General features: G+C 41.8%; 1 protein-coding gene across 1 annotated transcript in view; it reads left to right on the top strand.

Moving 5' to 3' along the window:
- The window catches only part of LOC136976166 (partitioning defective 3 homolog), a 37,440-nt gene that overhangs the window by 1,288 nt on the left and 16,081 nt on the right, over window positions 1-20,071 (top strand). The window contains 14 exon segments of the mRNA XM_067271389.1: window positions 5,280-5,384; window positions 5,717-5,894; window positions 6,537-6,667; window positions 7,070-7,191; window positions 7,539-7,616; window positions 8,097-8,374; window positions 8,510-8,647; window positions 8,864-9,003; window positions 9,226-9,366; window positions 10,398-10,592; window positions 11,922-12,146; window positions 12,149-12,423; window positions 17,981-18,201; window positions 18,921-19,007. Of these exon segments, the coding sequence (XP_067127490.1) occupies window positions 5,280-5,384; window positions 5,717-5,894; window positions 6,537-6,667; window positions 7,070-7,191; window positions 7,539-7,616; window positions 8,097-8,374; window positions 8,510-8,647; window positions 8,864-9,003; window positions 9,226-9,366; window positions 10,398-10,592; window positions 11,922-12,146; window positions 12,149-12,423; window positions 17,981-18,201; window positions 18,921-19,007 (2,314 nt within the window).

The following is a 20,071-nucleotide window of genomic DNA, read 5'->3' as shown; positions in this document are numbered from 1 at the left end:
TTAAGACGCTCTTATTTGAAATGGCGGGCCGGGGGGTGCGTAAACTAGAGTCGGGCCATCTCCGAAATCCCGTGGAAAAGATGACCCAACGTCGTCCATGCCGTTGGCTGGCGTGTATTTTACCTGTTAAATAGATCGTATTCTTGCGATTTTCGATTATTATAAAACCCACCGACCTCTGGCCAAAATCTCGACGATTATTAAGGTGTGGAAGTCCCCATTGGCGCCAGATTAAGAGTATACCTCTATAAATCTTCCGATCGAACCTTTCGAAATTCGGAAAGGGGTAGAAAATCATCGATATCCCCCATGGTTTAATACGGTCGACACCTCTTCTAATGCTCATTTATCCATAGGATGCCAGACAGGGTAATTCTTATCGAAGTTAACGTGGTAAGATTAGCCGTAACAGAAGGAAGATTAATTAAGATGGCAATTTCTTTCCTGGTGTTAACGTCGTGGTGTTAAGGGCGGAAACCCGTTTTTAACGGGAAGGCCACGTCCCGTTTGGTAGAGTAGCAGTAAGGCCGAATTTATCCGGGGAGGTGCCACAAACAAAAGGAAGTATCCGCCGTTGTTGTAATAAAAAAGCCGTATTGTGATATACGACGTGTTTGTTCGCCTTATAAATAATAAAGGCGGTTGGAATGGTGGGTTACCCGTGCCAATGGGAAAAATCGTATTTTACTAGGTACGGTCGAAGTTTATACTTAGCTGGCCGGCGGCCCTAGTTTTATTTTTACACTTACGTATAAGCAAACATCCGTCGTTTAAAAAAAGTGGACGTCGGCGATTGTTTCCTGGTCTCTTCATTGTTTGCTCCTCCCATACTTGGAAGAAAAACGTCCTTACCGAAAACAGTAGGCCTACCTCTAGAAGGAGCCAAAGGTGGCGGGTTCCCCACCCCCGACTCTTAGGTACTAGCTGCAATAAGACGTTATCTGTTCTTCCGGTAGACGTTAACCCATGCTCGAACTTTTGGACTGGCGGGCCAAATTGCAGTGGGGGCCACAAATATTTTTTATATTCCGCCCCTACGATACTAAAAGTAGGCCCGTTTCTATCGTCGACCGGTGATGCGTCCAAAGCGTGTGTATATTGTAAGCGATGAAACTCTATTGTTCATTTGATCGCTGATGATATCAGCGCTCCCTAGTAACGGTCGTGTAGACACTCGTTCATTACCAGGTTATTATTAGCATGTTTTGGTTTTTAATTGATAGCATCGTAATGAGGACATGTTTGTTTAATGTTTGCAAAGGAAGAAGAAAGGTAGGCCTAAATGATCGAAATCATTTACCTTTCTTCTTCCTTGGGATATAGATTTAATCGGTTTCCAGTTGAAGACATCGTCATACAGCTTGCAAACACGCAACAAATAGCAGGTAAAAACAAACTTCTTATGTAAAAAAAGCTCATTTTCATTGTAGCTAATAACACGTGGTATAACCTGACAACGTGCGAGTCTACTCAACCGTTACTAGAGGGCGCTGATATCATGGAGGGGCGAATTTAACAATAGAGTTTCATCGCTTACCATATACACGTCAATGCATTGTCCGGTGGGATGTGGCCACCATCGCTTTATAGTAAATACGTCGGGCGACGCAACGTACTGCAAAATAGAAACGGGTGTCCCTACCCCCCTTTCGGCGGCCCGGAAATTAAATATACGAAATATAAATGAGATATTTTAAACCGACGGACGAGCGCAAAAAGCAAGAAGAGAAACAAATATACGGAAACGTGTTTAATTGAATACGGTGGGAGATAAAAGATTAGATAAAAACAGTGACAGAGTTGTTATCCGTCCGTACGGGGTGTTAACGATAAGTCTGGCCAACTTGACGGAATGATACGACTTGAAAAATAACTGTAATTAGGAGGGTTAATGTTACCTATGGTTCCAAAATGGCGGCTCGTCTGATTCCAGCAAGGAAACAGGGGACGCACGTTCTAACCTAAACTAACCTATTCTAATAATTTTGTTGGTAATAATTATGGTCATTTGTTAGAATAGGTTAGAACGTGCGTCCCCACCGTTTCCTTTCTTCTGTTAGCTGGAATCAGAGACGAGCCGCCATTTTGGAACCATAGGTAACATTAACCATTAGGAGAAATAATACTGTCTCATAAGGGGGCCGAAGTAGCACAAAATGTCTTTTGCTGATAACTCGGGAAGAATACCAGGTATTTAGTCGAAACTTTTTCTATTGTGTTTTCTACGGGAAGCCTACGTTTTTAAAGGTGTGATTGAGCACCGTCCGTAGGTAAGGACAATAGAGCCGAAGCAATACTCGCGACGGAATTTCGGGATTCGATACCGACATATTTATTAAATTTATAAATAATGGGGTTTCTCTCCGGGACCCTTATCGGACGTCAATTTTCCGCAGTATTGTAAGCTGTTAAAATCACGCCATCCATTTCTTACACGCCAAATCTCGATTGTAATGTTTAACAGGTGTGTACTGTACTAATCGATGGCACTTACGATGTTTAGCATCGGAATACGTGTGTCTGGGGAGTTAAATGTAATAGATCATCGATCTATCCTACTCGTCAGTACTTCGAAGTATCTTAGTTTTCCTTACAGAAGGAGACGGTAAATGTTACCGGAGTAGAGCGGAACTGGTAGGGAAGGAAAGTTACGGACAGGAAACGGAGTAGAATAGAATCCGAGTGGCCTAAATGCACTTTACGGGAAGCGTTTAGGAAAGAAGATTAAAGAAGGAAACTTCTGAAAAATAGAAAAAAAAAATTATAAGCGGAAGGCACGGTGGTGCCAGGAAACGAATGGCATATCGAGCAAAATAGAGGAGGGGTGAAGAGACTGAGATGCTTACCGAAAAGCCAGAGATATTCGAACGAAAGTGTACCGGAGGCCGAGGAACACTACTTCAGATTCTGGTTCTCCGCCCGTCCCGCTTCATACCAAACTGGCGGCGCGATAACGACGAATTCCGAACTAACTCTCTATTCGGGTGACCCAAAAATTGGTATATTCACATTTCTGGAAATAACGCTAATGACACTTACGCACGCGAAATCTCTTCCGTTAGGATTCGGGTCGACTCCGATCCCGACCGAAGCGGAAAGAGCGTGTCCGAAATTTCACAAACGTCTCTTCCTCCTTGTTGCCAAAATCTCGGGACAACCCGTAAATTATCTCAACACGTTCCCTCCAATTTACACTTCGAAGAATTACGTTTAAATTGCTGATTGGTTATCATAGAAAATAGTAATTTCTTGGGATATTTTTCCATTGTTTTCCTTCTAATTAAATAACCCTCCCAACTTTCGTCTCGTTTCATCGCTTCTACAATACCCCTTTTCGAAAAATTCATTTTCCCTTCACATCATTTCACTTTCGTAAAGTAAATAAAGGGATTCCCAGATTTGTTTACTGGTTTTACATGTGAGAATGAGTGCAACTTGAGTATTTATTGTCTTGCCCCTGTAAATCATACTTTTCCGTCAGCAGTGGAGTCGTGCCGGTCATTTCTAACTCCGTTCAAGAGAAAATTTTAGAATTCAAATAACGTGACTTCCGGTTAAAACCGGATGTTATTATATAGTTAATCGGGCTACCTGTCTCTAAGCTTTCTACATCCGGTGTTGACTTTTATCTATCTAACTCCGTTCTGGAGATTAAGGACGGACGGACGGAAGAGCGGTTAATAGATGACCGGCACGATTCTATTGTTAAAGGAAAAGTATGACGTACAGGGCCAAGCCACTACTAATTTGAGGTGGAGAGCATATATTTTAAATGAAATAAATTAAAAATTACGAATACAGCATTCATAATTTGTAATTATGACCAGAAAATAACACAAATCGAGCTGGCTATTGGCTCTGTTTGCTGCACGCTCGCTCAGGGTCTAGGTGTTTTGTGATATTTCGAATGAGACTGGCTGGGGTTTAAATGACCGGGGAATTATCGATCCGGAAGGAAGGTAAATGCGTACCGTCTAGCGTACGCTCTTATCTTTATTCATGAGGAAAAATGACGTCAAATTGACTTCATTTTTCCTCAGGCTAGGCCACAGCTGTCCAACCTTTTTCCCTAATGGGCCAAGTTAGAAATTTAGGTATATTCGGCGGGCCACAAAGGTCCGCTTTAGGTCATCATCATCATCATCAGCTTCGGCTTATTCCACCATTTCAAATTATGGTGTAGCCTCCCTTACATAATCGTCTTCCATTTGTGCCCACGTTTGCCTGACATTTGTTTCTCTCCACCATATTGTGCCTGCTTGTTTCCTTACATCATAGTCTCATCTTAAGTTTGGGTCTTTTGATTCCCCGAGGATACCACATCGTAATTCTCGTGGACCATCTGTTGTCAGTCCTTTCTTGCCAGACGTCTCGCCCATTGCCATTTGAGAGATTTAATTCCGTGGATCACATCAGTTACCTGGGTTTTCTGCCTAATCCACTCTATTCTTCAGTGATCACTCCTGTTATTCCAAGCATGCATCGCTCCATTGACCTTTAGGCAACTTGGAGTTTCGCTGTTATTTCTTTCTTTAGTGTCCAAAATTACACATCCGTAAGGCGTAGGCATTGATCGAACGCTCTTTTCTTCAGGTGGATTGGGATTTTAGACGTGAAGATTTCAGAATTTACATGCTGGTTTGATCCTCCTGTTGATTTCTGGAAGTAGTGAGCCAGATTTGTTTATTACTTGGTACATTCGCCAAGTTCATTTTAAGGCCAATTTCATTGATAACTTTGTTGCTGACTGCTTCTTGTAGTCCTGCAGAATCTTTAGCTATCGGGATGATATCGTCAGCGAATCTTAGACGGTTGAGGTGTTTTCTATCTATAGATATACCTTTCTTCTTCCAGTCTATTTTACCGAATACATTTTCTAGGGTTGCCGTGAAGAGCTTGGGTGATATTGAGTCTCCTTATCGAATGTCTTGGTTGGTTAAAGCTTCTATTAATACCTTAAAAATTTAGTGTAGTGTAGGATGTAGTGGGCCGCATCCCTGGGGTAGCCACTACACGCTCGAACCCAATTCCAGCATTACACCGACAGTTACGTCACTCGATTTTGGTGACGAAAGGTCGAGGGGGTGGCCGGATAGAGGAGGGTTTCGTTTCGTATCTCGAGTTGAGTCGGACACGAAGATTTTACCAGTTATTAGCATATATTTTTTAAAATATAACCTTAAACGGCGGGAGAGAAAAAGAGTCGTCTTCCCATGTCGGAGATGGGAAGACGCCTGCAGTGACGTTTCTCATCTAATGTCGTTTGTTTATTTGTTTAGCCTTCTTGCGCCTGGGTGGCGGTACGCAACCTGAAGAGCGTCGACGACGGTGGCATCCTGGACCCCGACGACCGACTGTCCGATGTGGCCGACGACAGAGAACAGGTGAGCCGCCGTCCTCTGGTTAAAATCTGAGATTCTTACCTTTTTGCCACGAACTTTTCTCTACCCGTGGGAAATACGGATTGCGCCCTCTTCTAGTACGATTTTCGAACATAATTCGTTCCTAAAACCGAAACAAATTTTCCCAGATAAACGATTTAAAACGGATTAAAGAAGAATTCTCCGATGCCATTTACATCAGTTGGTGTCAGTTAACGCGGTGTTTATTAATTAATTTGATTTAAATTCATCTGCGGCGCGTACCGAAAACCCGACGTACAGTACAGTAGCCCCTCGTTATAATGCACTTAAGATGTTCTTTTCTCTTTTTTCAGATCGTGGCCGACTTCGAAGAGAGGCCTTGGCCTCCCGCCCACCACCCGGGCGACGGAACCAGCTCGAGTTCGGCCGGAACCGGCAGTCCCGACATCTTCCGCTCGGCCGACGAAGACCGTCCCTCCGGAGATCTTTCCGACTGCGTCGACGTGCGCCTGGGTCGGCGCCCGCCCCTAGGCGAGTGTCCCGCTCGTTCTACTCCGCCTCGGTCCCACCCCTCCCCGTCCTGCGGCGACCGGTAAAATTTCAATTCCGTTCGGAGGCGAAGCGAAACGTAAATTATACGACCCCCCTCGCTGGTGGGGGATTTTCTTTTTCGCTCTCTCGGCCCGTAATTTTGTTTCGTCGCCTCCGTTTAAAGAGAAACTCTGCCTTTAGTTTTCGTTTAGACTCCGCCCTCCGTTTTTTCTCCGCGCCCTGACTCCGCCTTCCGGTTCTTCCGTTCGTTCCTTTTCTCCGATCTAGGTCTTCGACTCCTCCGTCCACCGCCGGGCGGGCGACCGGGGTTTCCCCTTTCCTTTCGGCTTTTAAATACTTTACCGGGCGAAACCGTCGGAATTTTACTTCCGCTTCCGCCGATAAAAGAGATTTCGTTAATGAACTTCTTCGACCGGTATTCGTCCACGTCGAAATTCGGGTTTAGCGCGCCTCTACATGTAACTCGGCGTCTTTTCTCCTATATAGGAATTAGCGAAAGTCCGCCAAACAATTTGGAAGGTGTCCCGTCCACGTATTAACGCCTCCGAACACCGCCGGTTAAACCCCCGCCTTTCTCGGTCGTTGCCAGTTTGTTAAACGGTCCATCTCTTCCGTCGGTAGGTGTGGCCGGTCTGCGAGTGAGGAGAGGAAGCGAACCCGCCCTCAACCGTCTGTCTCCGCCCGTCCAGGCTCCAGACCGCACCAAGAGGTGGTCGGCCGCCCTCGTGGTCGAAGATCCCGCCCGCGCCCAGGTGAGTCTCCCTCTTATCTTTACTCGTCGGTCTGCCCTCCTCCCGGAAGGGTCCGAGTCGCGTAACCCATCGAGTAAATTAAGGGTAGGCGGAGTTACTCGGTATCCTTCGGCCGGGTCTTTGTCTTTGATTTCTCGTCTCTAAATTATTAACTTTTGTCGGAGTTCCTTCCCTTCTTCCCGACCAATCGTCCTCCGGGATCGGGGTAATCTCGTCGGAAGAAGTGGTGCCTTCGGCTCGAAAGGCGTGGTCGGCGGAGAATCTTGGGTCCGTTGACCCCGACGGTTTTCTTTACGGAAACGAACGAAGGAAAGATCCTCGCGGGAGGCGGGTTCCGAGAGGATCTCTCCGAGTCTTCGGCGGAAATCGGAAGACTCGTCTAGGTTTTGTCGTCTGTTTCAGGCCAGGAAAGAGCCTCTGGGAGGATCCTCGCCCGAAAGAGACCCGGAAGAAGAGGAAGAGGAGAAAAGAGAAGAAGGGGAAGAAGAGTCGGAAGAAGAAGAATCGTCCGGTTCCTCCGTCCGGTGAGTAAACTTTCCGACGGCGGGTGGGAAATCCACGGCCGGGAGAGGGCGATTTTTCGGTCTGTCGGCGGAAGAAAGGAGATTTAAACGCGGCCCGTCTTTCTCCGGACGTTTTAGGCCGTCCTCCGGGGCGGGGCGGCCACTTCCACTTCCGTCCCGTCGATGCCCAGACCCGGAAAAGCCGGCCGATAAACGCTCTTTTCCTTTCTCTGGCCAACCAAAGGACGACTCTCCACCCGCCGACGGAATTCCTCTTCCCCGCCCATCGCCTTTCCGTTCTTTTCCGCGCCCCTTCTCGGAAGGACGGCGGGGTCTTCCGGACCTACTAACGGGTTGGGTATTTTCAGGGAGGCGCTGATAGCGCTGAAGAACGAAGCGGGTCCCTTGGGCATTCACGTGGTTCCCGACTACGACCGAAACGGAAGGTGAGTTTCTTCTCTCTCCTCTTGATAAGACCTTTCTTCTCCTCTCCAGTGGCCGGAATAATTAGGCGGATGCCGTCGGCGGTGGACCGACCGTATTCGAATCACTGCATTTAAAATAACGTGACTTCCACTTTGCATAGGAAGTTCGTGTATAATTAATCGGGGTCTCCCGCCCCTTAGTTTTCCATATCTTGTCTCGGCTTACGTCTATCTAACTCCGTTCTCGAGATTAAGGAAGGACAGACAGACGGACGACAGTGAAAATTTATAGGTTTGCAATTTTTTCCCAATTGCAGCCCAATAATGAACTACTTACATCCGACAACGGAGTTCGCGTCAAATAATTGTTATTAATTACGTCGCTCGGACACACAATTTTACAGTAAGAGGTTGACATTCTCTACCACCGATTTCTATTTGCTATTTGGACCCGAGACGTTTGGATTTTCTCTGCGACTGAAGGTGGTTCCGGTCTTTCAGGGACTGCGGCTTGCTGGTGCAGGGAATCGAACCCGGAGGGAGGATCGACCGCGACGGCAGACTCCGAGTTTCCGATCGCATCGTGGAGATCAACGGACGTCGCCTGAGCCGCGTGGGTTTCCGCCAGGCCCAGGACATCTTCAAGGAGGCGCTTAAGGCGCCCGAGATTCGCCTTCGCCTGGTCCGAGCGCCCGCCGACCCCCTCCGTCCGGCCGGAAGTCCGTCGCCGGAAGGGGAGCAGTCTTCGGAAGAGACGGCGGTACGAGCCGAAGAGAGAGGTGAGTGTCCGCCCGGCTTATTTCCTATTTCGGTTTAAAATTCCCTACGGGAAGAGGGGGCAGGTGGAGGGATCGACCACCGAAGCGACTTTTGCCTGGCCACCCGGGATGACCGTCTTTTCGTTCGTTCTATAGGAGAGGCGGAGACGAAAGTGGCCACCGTCACACCCACCAAGAAGGTGCCGCCCGGCGTGCCTCACAGAAATCCCAACGCGGCGCTGACGGCCAACACCAGGAAGATCGGACGGAGGATCCGCATCCAATTGACCAAAGGTAATCAATCCTCTTCTTTTCCACCTTCTCTTTCGTCGTCCCGCTGGGCCCGCCCCCTTCCCCGGTAGGCGGAGTCGGAGAACTTTTCTTTCCGAAGTATAAATTGCAATCGAAAGCGAGAGGAGGTGGAGAAAAGGAAGCGGAAAGATTTGTTCTTGCGGGCGGCTGCAGAGCGAGAAAGACCGATCCGAAGTCTTCGGGGTTTTGTTTTTTCAGGTGCGGAAGGACTGGGATTCAGCGTCACCACGCGAGACAATCCGGCGGGAGGAAACTGCCCCATTTACGTCAAGAATATCTTACCGAAAGGAGCCGCCGTCCGAGACGGTCGCTTGAAGCCCGGCGATCGACTTCTGGAGGTGAGTAGTCCGCCCTTATCCGTTCCCCACCCGGGTTGGGGCACGGCCGTAAAATTTTAAAACCGAGAAAAACCGAAAGAATTTTAAAATGAGGGTAAAAGTGCCGGTGTTTTTAAGACCCGCACGTCAGTAAAATGGGTATTTTCCCGTCCTCCGCCCGTTAGCGTGGCGGAAGACGGGAAGAGCCTTTATACTCGGTTTAATCCCAAACCTTTGTTTCAGGTCAACGGCGTAGAGATGACCGGAAAATCGCAGACGGAAGCCGTGTCGGTTCTCAGGAACACCCCTTTGGGAGGAACCGTCGAATTGGTCGTCTCTCGACAAGAACCGGACCTTTCGCCGTCGTCCTCCGCCAGAGAATCGGTAAAAATTTTTCTCTTTAACCCTTCGTCTTCCCGAAAATACCTCTATTATTATTAATTTCGAGAACGGAGTTAGATAGATGAAAGTTCGAATCAAAAATGTTTCCTCCCTAAAGGTGTTAGATGGATGACCGGAACGACTCTATTGTTAAAGGAAAAGTACGATGTACGGGGGCAACACACTACGGTACTAATTCGAGGTGGAGAGCGTATATTTTAAACGAAATTAATTAAAAATACGATTAAAAATTGCAGCCCGACACGGCATTGTCGCCGTTTCACAATAAATAATTGCTCGTTCGATATATTTTTTCGAACAATTCGTATGCATTTACAGACAGATACTTGGAGATTTCTGGCTATTCCTCAATGAAGATACTATTACAATATAATTAACGTTAAGGTTATTCAAATGGCGGTACCGATTTGTGTATTTGTTTGTACTGTATGTTCTCAAAAGTTGTGTCTGTACTGTACAGTACATAATCAAAAGGCATAACAACATTATTTTACATGGTTAATGTTACCTTAGGTATCCAAGATGGCGGCTCGTCTCTAATTCCGGCAAGGAAACAGTGGAACGCACGTTCTAAACCTAACCTATTCTAATTACCATAATTATTAGCAACCAAATTATTAGAATAGGTTAGGTTAGAACGTGCGTCCCACTGTTTCCTTGCCGGAATTAAAGACGAGCCGCCATCTTGGCTACCTAAGGTAACATTAACATTTTACATTATTAATTACATTTACTTACTTAACCAATTATACTAGTACTGTTTTTGTAAGGTAAACAACTTTTCTTTTGTTATAGTTATTATAACCTGCCGTTATTACAGATTTTATAGTGAAGCTAACACGATAAAAGATAAGTTTTCAACGGGGGGGTCGGGAATTCCTTCCGATAAAGCCATCATTTTTCGCTCTAAGCCGTTATTTTTCAATACAAACGAAACAAACGACGATATTTATTACGTTTAAAGAGTTTATTTCGGCTTGAATGTGTATTTAATTGTAGATAAATATTTACAGATGTCCGAGAAAAATGGAGAACAGGCGTGGAAGCGTAAGGAAATACTTACGTTCGAAATTCCACTTAACGATTTCGATTTCGGTTCTACCGGTCTGGGCGTAAGCGTGAAAGGAAAAACTTCTACCGGACAAAATGGAAGTGTCGATCTTGGAATTTTCGTGAAATCGGTAATTGAGGGAGGCGCCGCTTTCAAGGTAAATTCTAATTTATCTAAACTTTAACCACAACTTTTGTATTTTTTCTCTCTCTAAACATTACGGTCCTATCTTCTGTGTTAACTTTTTGATTAATGTTACCTTAGGTAGCCAAGATGGCGGCTCGTCTCTAATTCCAGCAAGGAAACAGTGGGATGCACGTTCTAACCTAACCTATTCTAATAATTGGTTGCTAATAATTATGGTAATTGATTAGAATAGGTTAGGTTAGAATGTGCATCCACTGTTTCCTTGCTGGAATTAGAGACGAGCCGCCATCTTGGCTACCTAAGGTAACATTAACCAACTTGTTATATTATTTTCATTTGTTTTACATAAAACTACGTAGTTTTAACCTGCAAATGGGTTTTTACCCTCCTTCGGCTGGAGTATTACACTCGAATAGTCAAAAAATGTCTCTTTAATTGGCAAATCCCTGCAGTTATTTTCAAACTTAGCAAACACAAACTTCTGTACATAGAAGGCCGAAACTTTCAGGACCTACATTTTAGAGGGAAGACAACTCTGACAGTTCTTCCCACCCCGAAATCCTACGAACATACAAGATTAAACTTTATGTTTATTCCATACCTATATGTTTACGTGTATAATTATCCGAACAATAGTAACATACAAAGATCTATATCATATTTGTGAGAAAATTATAGCCTCCTTTGACCCTTAAGACCTTGCTAATACATTTCTGCTTATGTAATTTGGTAAGTTTAGGCTTCTTGGGCTTACAAATCGTTACGTTTTAGGCATTTGTGGATAGTTGAATGCAATTTCTAGAGAAAAACGTATTAAAACCAACGATTATTTATTGTGATGTGGTCACAATGCCGTGTTGCAATTTTTAATTGTGTGATAAGTATAAAACATTACGTACTTCTTTTAGTCTTCAAAATCATTTAGTGGAGTTAAGAATGTAAGGAGTGATAAAATAATCGTATATTTTTATATTTTTAAACATTTGTATTGTTATAAATAAATAAATAAATATGCTCTCCACCTCAAATTAGTAGTATCTTGCCCCTGTACATCATACTTTTCCTTTAGCAATATGGTGATGCCGGTCATCTATCTCCTTTTTAGGGGAAATGTTTTGAATCGCTCGAATTGCAGCCCAACAATTATAATAAATTCCCACTATTGTCCGTTCATTTGGCCGTCTGTCTTTCCTTTCAGAAGTCACGTTATTTCAGTTCAAACTTTCCCCCCTAAAGCATAGTTAATAGATGACTGGCATGACTCTATTGTTAAAGGAAAAGTAACATTTTGGTTTTCCTGGTTGGTTTTCTGACACAAAACTTTTATCTTTCCCTCCAGGACGGTCGACTGAAGACTGATGACCGACTGATCGACATCGACGGGACGTCATTACTGGGGATGTCCAACGGCCGGGCCATGGAGGCGCTGAGGCGGGCCATCAGCCCCCGCGACGGAGTCTTCCCCCCTTCCATCACCTTGTCCGTCCGCAGGCGAGTCCGGTCTGTCGCCTCCCACCCGGCCCGGGCGCCGGCTCCTGGCCTTTCCGATTCCGATTCTGGCTGCGACTCGGCGGAAAAGAAGAGGAGTGCCGACCGCCCTCGGATGCCACCGCTGCTTTTTTAGGGGAAGGAAGGAAAAACGATGACTTTCGGAAGAAAAGCCGAGACCCGGAGGCGGCTGCCGGTTCGGGATGGGGCGGGACTTTGGAAACCCCATCGGGAGAAACGGTGCTGATCCAAACCGACGTTCCCGATTGGTCGTCGAGGGCCGTCTTCTGCCCCTGCCCGTGCCCGGCCGGCGACCCCAAAGTGGAAAAGTCGGAGAATACCTCGGACGGACGGTGAGTACCTTTCTTTAACCGTATTTGATCGCTTACGTCTCCTTTAAGCCTCTATACGCCATTTTCTATTTGTCCTTTCAATAAGAGACATTTTCCATCTTTTATTCTTTAAATGTAACAATTTGTAAGCCCAAGATGCCTAAACTTAGGCTACCAAATTACATAAAAGGAAACGTCTTAATTTTGCCAAATGCCATAAAGATTGGTCCTTATAAGATTGGAAGACGATTGCATGGTTTGATGAATCCAAAATGAATATAGAGTTGGATCAGATGGGAAAAAATGGGTAAGGAATACATCGAGAGGGAAGTACAAACTACAAACAACATTGAAATTTGGTGGTGGTAGCCTTATGGTCTGAGACTTTATTACCCATTATTGGTCCGGAATACTATGTTTTATTCCTAATAGAATGGATAGCATTATTTACACTGAGATACTTGACAATTATTTGTTACAACCTGTTGATTATTACCACGTCGATAAGAGCTCTTTCATTTATCAGCACGATAATGATCCAAAACACATCCAGGAAGGCAATGGCGTGGCTTCGGGATCAAGTGACCACCTCGATCTCAACCCGATTGAATACATTTGGTCCCTTCTTAAATGTCGCTTTTCTGACTATGCAGTTCTGCCCGAAATATCGACCAATTATGGGAACGTGTACGGGATGAATGGAATAAAATAACATTGCAGGATTGCAGGAATATTTTTAATTCTATGCCTGATTGCATTAAGAAGATTTTAAAGGCCAAACGAGGCTATGCTGATTATTGAAGTGTACCTTTTCCACAAATATGATATAGACTTTTGTCTGCATCAAAACTCTCCCAATGCGTACGTTCTTTACACGTTACCATTGTTAATAAAATAATTATGTTGTTTGGATAATTATATACGTAAACATATAAGTATGCAAATACATTTAAAGTTTTTTCGTACTAAATGTGCTTTGAAACATTTTCCAGTTCTTTAAAATGGTCTCATGCATGAAATGGACTGAACATCTTCAACACACAATATTATTCACATGAACAATAAATAAGCAAAATCACTATCTTATATGTAAACATTCAAAATGCATTTCGAAATTTAATTGTAAAAGTGCATATAATATCTTTTTATATAGGGTAACATTTCAGTCAATCCTTCGGAGGCATCAATTATCTATCTTGCGAGTTTAATTGAAACACCAACCATTTAGAGTCTGAGATGCATTTTGGGCGTATTATATACATATTAGTTTTAATTATTGTAAAATCTTTGTTTTGTAAACTTAAATATGTAATAAATTTAAGATATTTTGTGTTCATATTCATTGGTGTGATAAGCCCTAACATAAACGTTTCTACTAACTTAAACTAGTTATTTAAGTCACGCGTTGATATAATAGATATGGCAGTGCAGACCGTAGCCAATCTGCCAAGGCGGATGTCTCCCCAGAAGATCTATGGAAAATCGGTCCCGTATTAGACACGATGAAAAATGCGGAAACTCCAAACACCAGTGCATGTTCAGTTGGTCCGTTGTTCGATGATTTTATCCATGTGGCCACCAGATGGACGATAGTTACACGAAGGTCAGGTAGCAAAGGTGGATTAGTCGTCAGCTTACTGCTTTGGAAGACCAGAAATTTGAATTCGGACTGGTTAACAAACCCAAGAATTAGTGTATGGTATGTTCTGGATACGCCGAGACCAGTCCCTCGCCACCTAACCGTTGCGGACTCGTTGCGTATAGAAATTTATCTGGTTCCATGTGAAATTGCTCAAGATACAGAGGTGGCTAAATTGACAGGTTCTACTCCACTTGAAATTAAAAAAATTAAAATAAAAAACACAATAAAAATTTTTGTATTCCAAGTACAGAAATTTTGATTTAAAAGATTGTCCTAATCTGCATATACTGTATATATTTTGAAAGTATCAATATATTTTCTGAAATACTTTCATGTTTATAGTTGTTTCAGGCAAAAATCATTCCTATTCCAATAACCTATAACAGTTGGGGTGCATCCAGTTCCATTACAATGCTATTCTGTTTTTTTAATTAGTAATTATTCTTTATTTTATTAACATATACAATTCTTAAATATACTTAAAAATGTCTAACCACAATGAAATCAAATGCAATCCTCATTGCATTTAGTATTGCCCTATATTTCTGGTGTTGTTATAAACAAAGTTTGCAACTCGGTACTTTGGCAGGAAGACAAAAAACACAAAATTAGTGGGGTTGTCGGTGCAATATGCACATGCGCGAACACTGTCGAGAACCCTGCAAATAATGATTTTTTTAATGTTAGATTAATCTACTTTTATCCTAAACTTTTTAAGTAAAAATAGCTGACTGTACATAGCCTACCCTTTAAACGGGACAGTACCGTTTTTTGCTGTCCTGTCCCTTAAGCAAAGTATTCACTTTTGTCCCATCCACTTAAAACAGACAGAAGCTTTTCTGCACAAAACTCCCTCTGATCACGTCGTCTGTAAGGCCAGAATAATGCAACAACTAGAAGAATTACCATCTTCTTTTGGGTCTTGTAAATTAATGTTGAATTTCTGTGACACGATGATAATGCGAGGGTTGCGAACGGAACTAACAATTTTCTTATAATGCATATGGCACATCTCTTCAGTCAGCACTTAGAAAGTGACCTGCAAATACTATTAATCAATAGAAAAAGATATTTAATATGCCAAACAAGATTTTATCTCTCGTTTGTCAAATCATCAAAAATATCACAACTATAAAAAAAAAATTGTGAAGTAGTGATAATACCATCTTCGTGCGATTGCCCCTACCCAGTCATTAGAGAGGTCAATGTGAACGTATTTGGCCCAAAACGTGAAGGAGATGATACTCTTGAAGATGTCATCGCTGCATCCCTGACTCGCTGCCCGGCAGTGGCTTGTGGTGGTGATTTCTCGGATGTTATCTGGGCCTCATATTTTAACTCTTTTATTTCTTGTAGAAGTTGATTACGTTCTGTAAATTCCTCTTCTGTTCCAGATATTCGCAAACTGGCTCGATCATTCTGAAAAGAAGACTAGAGATAAGCTATTTTATGAACACGGCTATAAAAATTTTATTGACACTTTGCATCACTCGCTAAAAAATTGAATAATTAAATAATTTCCGGATTAAAATCGTCTGTTTCTTTATGATGTTATTCGTAAATGCTTAAATAACCTTTATTTTAATAAAACAGGTCATAATTTTAAGCCCAAACACAAAAAAATGAAGAAGTGTAACCGATCGCATACTCACCATTCTAGACGAAGCCAACGGCATTATCGACCGCATAGAATTGCCAGATGGCTGCGCTCGAACCGTCCGCCGTTCACGTTTTGCGCCGATACGTGCACCTCGACCTCTCTATTTATACTTCTGAAAATAGGGTAGGTTCTACAGTCTGTTACAAAAGTATAAGAACACCATAAATTTAACTGCCAAACACAATCAATGCATTTAAATTGAGCTAAAGACAAGATGGGATGGACTGAAGAATGGCGAGAAATAATGTTTAGTGATGAGAAGTTTAATTTATATGGCCCTGATGGGTTCTCACATTATTGGCATGATTTAAGAAGAGAAAGCAGAGTTAAAATAAGCCAGCAACAAGGGGTTGGGTCTGTAATGATTTGGGGTAGTTTCAGAGGTAAATAGGATGGATGGGAAGGTAAAACTAATTTAGTATTTGTTGACAAAAACATGATTACATTTGGTGCATTAATTGGAGGTCATAAATGGTAGTTTCAAGCAAGATAATGCTCCCATTCACGTCTCAATGTCAACAAAAAATTGGTTTAAAAAAGAAAATATTGATGTAATATTGACTGGCCTTCGTGTAGTCCAGATTTAAATCCCATTGAAAATTTATGGAGGATTTTAGCAGCCATTGTTTATCAAAATAAGAAACAATACGAATCTGTAAATCAATTGAAAATTGCAATAATGGATACATGGAATGAAATTAACAAAGTAATAAACTCCATGCGTAACAGAATTTTTAAAGTAATTGTAGCCAAAGGGGGTGAAACTAAATATTAAGTGTTTAAAATATATTCAAAATTTATTTTTATGTAATTTTAGAAAGCTCACCAGTGGCAGAGCGGTTCTGTTGCTAAACACTGGGAGTTCGGTTGCAGGTTCGTGCCACGCTCGGACGAGCTGGCCACGTGGAGTTTTCTGGGTTTTCTCCATGTTTGTAACACCTAAATAGGGGCCAGTTTCTCTTATAAGACCTCCCGTAAGGCATTTTCCCTCCCGTAACATCGCGCATCAGAGAAGGCAAGGGGAAACCACTCTGGTTGTAACTTCCTCCAGGATACACCTTGGCGCCTTACTAACCACTTATTAACCTGCGCCAGGTGCTTGCCGACGTTGGGATTTCTGATATGGCACGCAGAGAGAGAGAGAATTTTAGAAACTGTACCTATACTTTGGTAACAAGTAAAAAGTGATAACTTCTATTATATTTATTAAAAGACAAAAGGCTCAAACATGATATTTTTGTAATTGTCTTAAAACACACAAAACTGTTTTCTGATAAAAAATTTAAATAAATTTTGAAAAATCACAAAATTTATGGCGTTACTATACTTTTGTAACAGGAGACATGATGGCTGTCTACTACCTTGTCATAATACCGTAGAAGTAAAGTTGTTCTTTCCCGGCATCTTTTACCATTGACAACGTAATATGTCTAAATTTCAGATATACTTTTCCAAGCACCTTTCAGATTTTCATACGCATAGGGATTTACGGCCACTACTTCCCTCGACAGAAGTGTCATGATAACAGGAAAAACACATTGAAACTTTCTTATTGTTTCTCACCGGAGTAAACACGACGCTAATTATAGTAAAAAAATAATTATTTAGTGTTATAACATCCTATAAATACTTTAATTTGTTTATTTACCTTTGCTGGTAATCCTCGTTGTTAAATATTTCCACCATTTTTTCACCAAATTTCCCGTGAGTCAATGCGCAATGTTTGCCGAGTCAGGTGATGTTGCGAACGTGCGCCTCGACATATTTTACTTGGACTTCAAACGTCAAACGTGTACTTCTGCTTGCCGTACAAGTTTAACATTTGAACTTGCACTTCGACCTCTCTATTAACAATCATCGGTATTTAGCCACCTCCCCAAGGTTAATTAATGGTGATGTAATCTATAGAAGGCCCTCTAATTATTGGACTAACTAATGGACTCTAAAGCTGCATTCAGACAAACTTACGTCATGTTATGTCAGCCTGTCCAAATGCAGCTTAATGTCAGTAAATTGACGTTATCAAAATAACAACAATTAACAATTTAGACTATTCTATTTCAGTCAAGACAACCAGCATTTAGCTATCCTCAAACTCTGAAGTTGTTGGAACCGCCAACATGTAACTTAAAATTTCAGTCTTTATCAACAGAAATGTATGAATTTGACATACGAAATGTGATTTAGGAGTATCGGTGTATAACATTAGAAAGTCTGTAAATCATTGGAGAGTATAAAAGTGGAAATTACAAGCTAAATAAACTTTCAAATTTCAGGTTATCTTCAGAAGATATAAGCTTTTGTAGAGATGGATTTGGAAGACAGAGTATTTCTGAGAAACGACACGCTCAACTCGATGCAAAAAATACGGACACGTATCAGAGAAATAAAAAAGCTCGAGCGGAAAGAGACCGCCACAAAAGTGATTCCACGGACGTCGTTCAGTCCGAAGAACAGAAGCCCGCTAAATCCGACTTAGAAGAAAATATAGGAAACGGTAAATTTGAGAGATTTATTTATATAATTTTAAATATTTTATAAATCCTCGGGCTGTAATTTATGGCAGTCGTCGGCGTGTCGTTGCAATGCGTCGGGTTTTAGTATAGATGTTTATATTTAAACATCTATACTGCATTTAGTGTAACTAATTAGAGTTAAGTTTAAGTTATTAAACAAAAAATATAACTAAATCATATATAATCAATTAATTTTGATATTTTAGTGAAGTATGAATAAAGCGTAGCTTAAAGTTTCAGCTAATTGCAATACACATTGTACTTTTTCCTGTAAGTTAACCATTTTTAATTCTGAAAGATGCTAGTACCGTGTATCATTTTCACTAGAAAACTTTCTTTTATTGCAAATTACATGTTAATAGACTGCTTTGTTTGTGTTATAATTTATTAATATACTACATAAAATTGTCCCAAATAAAAGCAGCCATCTTGTGAAAAGCACTTTGTAATGTAAAATAAATTTAATTATAGTAGACCCCCTATAACATGGTAGATAAGTTCCGTGTTGTACGAGTCACTTAAATACATGAGCCAATCACAGCCTGGCACATGGGCTGTGATTGGCTCATGTATTTAAGTGACTCGTACAACACGGATTCGTACAACACGGAACTTATCTACTGTGTTATAGGGGGTCTACTGTAGTCAATTTAAGCAAAATTTAATAATTTAAATTTAATACGTGTTTTATACTTTTTAGCCGAAGGAGAATTAAAACCCGCTCTTAATCTGATGAGATCTAATTCTGCCGATTCTCTCGTGAGCCTAAAGCAATGTAATAACGAAAGTAAGAAAATTTGTTTTACCGAATTTAATATTTTTGTACATTGTTTATCGAGTAAAGAAACTAATTAGAAATAAACTGTAAAACTTGAAACAACTTTTAAAGATTTAAAAATTTTAGTTTATATTTATCAATTTATATAGATAATTAATTTCTTAAAATGTTTTTAAATTAATGGCTTGTTACTGGACGATAACTATTTGAACTGCATAGATACGAATCTGCTGTTTTCTTCTTTTCTGTTATTTGATGTTGTTTAATATACAGACTTCGAATGATAGAAACTAGACTTTTTATTAGTAGAAGTCAATCTTAGATTAATTCCTATCAATGCAGCAGCATTACTGTAAACTGTGTGTGCTTTGGCTTAGAACTCTGGACTAACAATAATGATAAACATTTTTATAATGTTTTTGATCTGTTCAAAAATATTTTTTACATAAATTAAACTAATATATTGTACATTATTATTAGAGTAATGTTCCACCTTATATAACCAACTCTCTCTCCGCGTACCAACCTGGCATTGGCTAGCACTTGGTGCAGGTTAATAAGTGATTAGTTAAGGCGCCAAGGTGTATCATGGGGAAAGTTACAACCAGAGTGGTTCCCTGTTGCCTTCTCTGGGGCACAATGTTACGTGAGGGGAAATGCCTTTTGGGAGTCTTGTAAGGGAAAGTGGCCTCTATTCGGGTGTTACAAACGTGGAGAAAACCCGGAAAACTCCACGTGGCCAGCCCGTCCGAGCACGGTGCAAACCCGCGACCTAACTCCCAGTGTTTGGCGACGGAACCATTCGGCCATTGGTGGGCCCATTTAATTACTAGTTAGTTATATAAGGTAGAACATTAATCGCCACTGGTGTCAACTAAAAAAAAACAAAGAATACAACTGTCTCACGAGTAAAGCACTTAACCGTCACCAAATATACAGCCAGACAATTCGATCCAAAAGTAGATTGCCTTTCGTACTTGTAGTCTCAAGTTCATTTTCAGCAGCACACCTCTCCATTGAACTTATGTGTTCTACTTTTTTAACTGGCTTACAAAGTATATTGCCACACTATC

Source organism: Centruroides vittatus, unplaced genomic scaffold, assembly GCF_030686945.1.
Source record: "Centruroides vittatus isolate TY-2023 unplaced genomic scaffold, ASM3068694v2 contig_1109, whole genome shotgun sequence".
Taxonomy (NCBI): domain Eukaryota; kingdom Metazoa; phylum Arthropoda; class Arachnida; order Scorpiones; family Buthidae; genus Centruroides; species Centruroides vittatus.
Note: the sequence above shows the minus strand (reverse complement) of the source record. Positions and strands in the feature narration are given on the sequence as shown.